Below are 6,449 nucleotides of genomic sequence, written 5' to 3'. Positions count from 1 at the left end.
AATAAAGTGTGATAATATTATATTTACTGAAATACAATATATTTAAAAAAAAAACTGAGTATTAAACAAAGATACAATTATTTTATAGTAAACTTAAAATAAAATGTCAATATTTACTTTTTTTATATACATTTTCAGCATTCTCAAACTTAAAATCAGCAAGCTTTTATTTTGGCGGGTTACCTGCAGGTAACTATATGCACTGCGCGGTTTTGCTTAGATATTTTGGCTGGAAACAAGAAAAAAAATCTAACTAAGAAAATAATTTTTTTTGCAGTGTACAGTACTACAGTTTGTCGATCTAAAATGGTAATTGTGCATTAACAGCTGTTAATCATGAGTGGTTTGAATTTATACAGCCCATTTTTTTATTTTGGTCGCGCATGTGCAGCTGCGTACCACTTATGTGCACCTCTAGTTATAGGTTACAATGAATATATTTTTCATTTATATTTAAATTTATATATATATATATATATATATATATATATAGATAAATTTTTTTTTTTCTTCTTCAGGCCTGTTCTGTTTTCTTCTGAAAGGGATTTTTCATGCTTCCATGTAGTCATTGTCGGTAACTGCTGTGGAGTTGGTGTCTGTTAACAAAAGTGTATAAAGAGTTCAGTGTTAGTTTCTGTGTGCTGTTAAACTACTGAAGCTCAATCTAATCCTGACCCTAAACTCATCAGTCAGGACACACCAAACCAAACCTCATCAGATTATCATCACATCAAGCACAAATATGATCAGAATATGTATAACTGCTAGAAATTGTCTCCATTAGCATATTATGTCAAGATGCATTTCACATTAACACCTGGAGTAAGATTTTTAAGTAGACACACACAGAAAACTATTCTCTATTTGCTGAGCATCTGTGTAATGTGCCACAGCAGTCATCAGCAGTAAGACCGAGGAAGAGAAACTTTTTGGTTCATTTAAAAAGTTTATTTACAATTATCCACACCTCAGAAAAGCCTACATGTTACTCTTTGAGCTTCTTGAAAGGCATCTTTAGCAGCCAGAGTTAAGGATGATTGAGCCAATAATTAATTTAAATGCATTACGAAGCATTTTCTGTCCATTTATTTTCAGTTTTAGGTTTTGGTCAGACCTTTCATAACATTCATCGCTGGTATAAATGAGTAACTGGTGAAACACACACCTTTAGTTTTGCTCCTGATGTTGATCACAATCACTGCTGCAGTCATGATGAAGAGACCAACAGCAATGAAGGAGGAAAAGCAGATGTATAATAAAGATGCTCCTTCTTCAGGATGATCTGAGACTGCAAGGAAGTGCAATGATAGTTAAAATATGGTTAGGTTTGTATGCACTGAAATATAGTCTCATACAGACACTCCAGTGATCAGCTGTATTATTAGTGTCTATTTTTAAATGGCTAATTAAGCATCCTAGACATCAAATGAGGGTGAAAGAGAGAGAGATAAAAATGTTTCAAAATAGGAAAATGCAAACATTTACCAATATTGTACAATCTAGACAGAGAAGTAACATCTAAATGTTCTTGCAGAGATGTGTTTACCTGACCCACTGTAATTGTAGGTCTGGCTGCGCAGGTTCCTGACATCTAGATCAGAATCAATCTCATGAACACAGGTGAAGGAAGCAGGTGGACGCACAGTGACCAGAAACACCTGCATTTCTGAATAATAAAAAGGAAAGAATTCCACTGGTTCTATGGTGTAGTCCAGTTCACTCTCCACAGACAGCTCAAAAGACCCTCTGTATGTCATTCTAAACATTTCTGCAAACTTGCACAGCACGATCACATGCTCTCTGTCCTCTATCTGTCGGTACACTGCGATGTTGAGCTCTGGGACATCTGAAATACAGCACATCAACATTCATCAATATTAACACGGACTGTATATTTTAGTAATGGCTGCACACATCTTGACAAATTTTTTTTTGTGTTAGATTTATTTACCAGTCACAATGTATAACAAATATTTATGACAGTATAAAAACTTTAATAATCAATAACCATTAATAAAAATTAATTCTAGAGTTCTGGTTTACTAACATGATCGTTCTGCATTTATACATTTCTGTATTTTCCAAAATTAGAATTGTGAAATGGCCTTAAACAATTTTAATAAACAAACTGCAAAATGCTTAGTTATCAAATTATGTTTATTTCATGAATGTATTGCTTTTGACAACACAGCAGCACAATCTAGTGGCTGTGTACAAGACATCATTTGTATCTCAGCCAGATGTTCAAATTAAAGTTGTGGTACAGATCTGAAAGAAACAGATCTTTTCTTCTGTATTATATGATGTATTATTATATTATCAAAATGTTTCTGCATGTTCTAATGGGTAATATTGTTTCAAATCTGTTTCGTCTGACTATATATCACTGAGACATTTGTGTTCTTCTCTGAATTCAAGCACTTCTCACTGGATCTCAGAGCTGCTTGTGGATCAGCGAGTAAACGTCTGATAAACTGAGAATTAGTGCATGTGACACCATTAACACTGTTTCATTCTGCTTTGGCACATAAGCATTATATCAAACGTGTTATCATTCTATCGAGGGAAAACTGTAATTATTGTTATGGTTTTATCGCCCAGCCCTAATTTAAAATATCTTGTAATAAGAAGGCAGAAAATCAAATTGGATCATACTGTCAGACTCGGGCTCATATACATCAAACGCAGTTCCCCAACTATCTAGATCTTCTTCCTGCCCAACAAAGGCACAATAAAAGTTGTTATATAAAAATGTACATTTATTTTTGTATACCAGATCTAAGCCAGGACTAAGAGAAGACAGACATATTATATTTCTATTTTCTTTACAGTATATTTTTTATACTATAGAATCATCAGCTACAATATACAATAATTATTAAAACATTATATAAAAAAAAAATTAAAATTAAATAAAAACTTACTTCCAAAACCATTGGGTAAATATCTGTTGAAAATGTTGGATGACTCTCGTTCATCATCTGCCTTGGATCTAGATAAAGCAAAGATGAAAAATGACAATTATAAAATATAGACAACTGAAGTTTTAATGCAAGTGATTTTCAGTGGGTGAGATCCTGGGTTTTCTGGGTTTCCATCGACTCAAGATCAGAAGAAAAAGATGACTCTGCTAATGGATACAACAGGTGCCTTCACATCTTCTGCTCTTAATTACATGATTAATTTGAAGTCATTATGTCTATGTATTCCCTGCTACGTATGTAGAATATATATTTGTTCTAAACTGCAATTCACCTCTATAAACTAAATTCAGTATTATCAAAACAATTAAGGGAACATTCAAAACAGATTTTAATTTAGTCAAACACTCTTAAAAAAAATTTAAAAAGGATTTTTAAAAAAAGTTTAGGTTTCCAGATTGATGGCTAAAATTTTGACAAGCAGATAAATGGAGTGGTTAAGTTTTTTTTCATCTTCATCGCCTGGCCAAAGTTAAAGCATTTTTATCGAAAAACTGTGAAAAAGTAATTTATGCATTTGTCAATTTTTGTTAAGCTTTTGCTATTGCTGGCCCAACACTCATAATACGACTGCACTTTAAAATAAAAGTCAGTGACAGGAGCCGCAGACACATAGGACTGCTGTGTGTGTGAACTCACTGTTGGAGAGAAAGCGCAGCTGGTACCAGTATATCAATACTGCAGTATCACAATATCATATTTATTCAAATATCTTAGCATCAATATGTAGTGAAATATCTGATAGGTGGGTACCCAGGACTGGAGTTGAGAAACACTGCTTTAAAATATTCCTAAAAAAAACACGGTGAGAAAAGCCCTTACGAAGATCTGAGAAGAGATGATGCCAACCCTGAACCAACATACAATCACAATATACAATCTTGATCACAACATATAATCGTTGTAGTGTTCACCATCTGTTTGATTACATGTCATTAATTTGAGACAGTCACCACTGATAAGCTACTACTAAATATAATGTAGAAATGTACATTTTCTGTAAAGCTGCTTTGCAACAATTTATATCATGAAAAGCACTATTCAAATAAACTTGAATTGAATGAAAAGTGTAATATTAAAAGATGCACCTCTTGTTGTACGTTCATCTGGGTCCCACGCATCAGACGAATCTTAACAAAGATAACAAAAATTACACTGACTCCTGTCCACTCCATACATATAGTACATAAACAAAATCTGAAGCAAACAAATAGAATCCACTTACTGAAAGCTGACCAAAGGGCCAGTAAAAGGATATAAAGTTGGTTCATGCTGTCATAGATCAGAGACTACAGCTTTCGAGATGCACAGGCAGGAAGGGCTGAGTCTTAACACTTAACAGACTTCTGTGTGTTTACGAGAAAAGGCAAAGAATGTGTGAAAAGCAAAATTGACTCTCAAACATTAACATTATACTTCATTAACATTACTGCTGGGTTTCCAAAATCTGGCTGTGTTTAATAGATATTAAGCCTACTGTTTACTAAGTAAGGCTATATTATTAAAAAAAGGTTTTTCATTTAAATTTAATTTAAAATGTAAATATGCACATTAGGTCATCTAGATAGCTATTCATTTTTACACAGTCTACAGATAGTTATGCGCATGTGTGACGGATGTGGTCTTTCTCCTCCACTCTACGATGAGACTTGGGCGAACACCACCGAGGTCCGATAAGACACTGCTCTGTACGACAGACTCGATCTTTGTCTGAACCTTCCTCCAATAAATGCTCGGACACAATGCTGGCTGGTGTAAATCTTTCTTTTCTATACTGCAGGCTGTAAAATGACATAAATCACCCTTTATAAATCTGCCACTGCTCCAGTCTCACAGGATGTTCCTCAAGGTTCAGTTCTTGGCCCACTGTTATCATTTATATATATATATATATATATATATATATATATATATATATATATATATATATATATATATATCCACTTGGTGACATCATATGCATGCATGGACTTAAGTTTCATTGCTATGCTGATGACATTCAAATTTACCTAACCACCAGCTGTAATAGGCCATCATTGCCTGACTCATTGATATATAAATAAAACTTCTTCTTCTTTTAGTGGTTTTTTGCTGCAAGCATAAGTGACCCACAGTGTGAAGTACACATTGCAACTCTGTATTTAGTCATTACCAGACCCGGACTGACCATCGGGTTAGGCGGCTGATTTGGCCTGCTGCCATGTTTTTATTTTTATTTTATTTTTTTATTATCAGTGCTTGAATTTGTTGTTTTTGTGTATTATTTGGTTATTGTTATTTTTTTTGGTTCTTTTTTATAATATGATCCCTTATATGATTAGAAAGGACACACCCACATCACCTCTCATCTCAACCAATCATGTGAATGAATGCAAGCAGAGCATGTGGGGCATGAGAGCATGTCAGGGGAGGCATGCAAAGTAGTAGAATAATTAATTATTGATTACTAATTTGAATCAGTTTAAGATTTTTTAGATTTAAGATAAATAACATTCTGTGCTAACAAATTGAAATTAAGTGGTTGTTTTCAACAAGGTGGATACAGTTCTGCTCATAACAGTAGACCTGCTGGTGAAGAAGTGACAGGTAATAAAATGAAGGGGGAGACAGAGATATTGGGGAAAATTAAGAAAAGGAAAAGGGAAGTAAAGGTGCAGTGCAAGAGAGAACCTTTAATTATTTCCCATGGCCCCAGACTAAGGATTTAGACCTTTTTATGTGATGACCATACAAATAATATAATTGACTGGTTTCAGAAATTGTTGTGGATGCATAGGCTATATACAGGAAAAAAAAGGGGCCAAAATTGCACCTTTTGGGGTACAACAGCTTGTCACTGGAACAGGACCCTTAAAATGACATCTTTGTTCTTTTTTTACCCCTAATAGTAAGGCCTAGAAATTATTTTTACTAAAAAATTTTTTTAATATAAATAAAAATTGTAAAAAAACAAACAAACAAAAAAAAAACAATAATAATAATTACTACTCTAAGGTACTAATATGCTCCTATTAGGGATAAAAAAAAAAGGACAAAGATGTATTTTTAAGAGTACTGCTACAGTGTCAAGCTGTTGTATCCCAAAAGGTGCGATTTATGCCCCTTTTTTTCTGTGTGATCTGGATGAGTGTGAGATTTCCCAGCCTGAAATTGCATCACATAACAACAACATTGCCCTCATAACAGCATTAACAACACCGCAACCACACTTTACATATAACAATAGCAATAACAAACAAAAACATACAAAAAGACATACCTGTAAAATGACATAAATCACCCTTTTAGTGGTTGTTTTGCTGCAGGCATAAGTGACCTAAATAAAATGTCAAATAAAATCAGGCTCAAAAAAACGGTTCATCAGTTATTTTACACCCAAACGTAATGACGTCATGATAATGTATCAAGTCTATCGACCCGGGCCGGGATGAAAATACACATTCAAATATATAAAATCAGTAACTTCAG

General features: G+C 33.7%; 1 protein-coding gene across 1 annotated transcript; it reads right to left on the bottom strand.

The window, feature by feature from the left end:
• Positions 1-510: 510 nt before the first annotated feature.
• LOC109074199 lies at positions 511-4,326 on the bottom strand. The gene is made up of 7 exons (XM_042729120.1): positions 4,207-4,326; positions 4,070-4,111; positions 2,925-2,992; positions 2,656-2,713; positions 1,547-1,846; positions 1,166-1,288; positions 511-596 (listed from the first exon to the last, which is right to left on the bottom strand). The coding sequence occupies exons 1-7, from the start codon at positions 4,250-4,252 to the stop codon at positions 550-552; spliced, it is 684 nt and encodes a 227-aa protein (XP_042585054.1). The 5' UTR covers positions 4,253-4,326; the 3' UTR covers positions 511-549.
• Between the last annotated feature and the right edge of the window lie 2,123 nt (positions 4,327-6,449).

Source organism: Cyprinus carpio, chromosome B8 (assembly GCF_018340385.1).
Source record: "Cyprinus carpio isolate SPL01 chromosome B8, ASM1834038v1, whole genome shotgun sequence".
Lineage (NCBI taxonomy): Eukaryota > Metazoa > Chordata > Actinopteri > Cypriniformes > Cyprinidae > Cyprinus > Cyprinus carpio.
The sequence above is the reverse complement of the archived record's forward strand: the minus strand, read 5'-3'. Positions and strand labels throughout refer to the sequence as shown.

Bases quoted from the DNA above. Each gene is read 5' to 3' on its own strand.
- LOC109074199 (XM_042729120.1), bottom strand. From the start codon at position 4,252: ATGAACCAACTTTATATCCTTTTACTGGCCCTTTGGTCAGCTTTCA. The intron at 2,993-4,069 runs GTGCATCTTTTA...TGCTTTATCTAG, and splicing joins AGATGAACGTACAACAAGAG to ATCCAAGGCAGATGATGAAC. The intron at 2,714-2,924 runs GTAAGTTTTTAT...TTTGTTGGGCAG, and splicing joins TTTACCCAATGGTTTTGGAA to GAAGAAGATCTAGATAGTTG.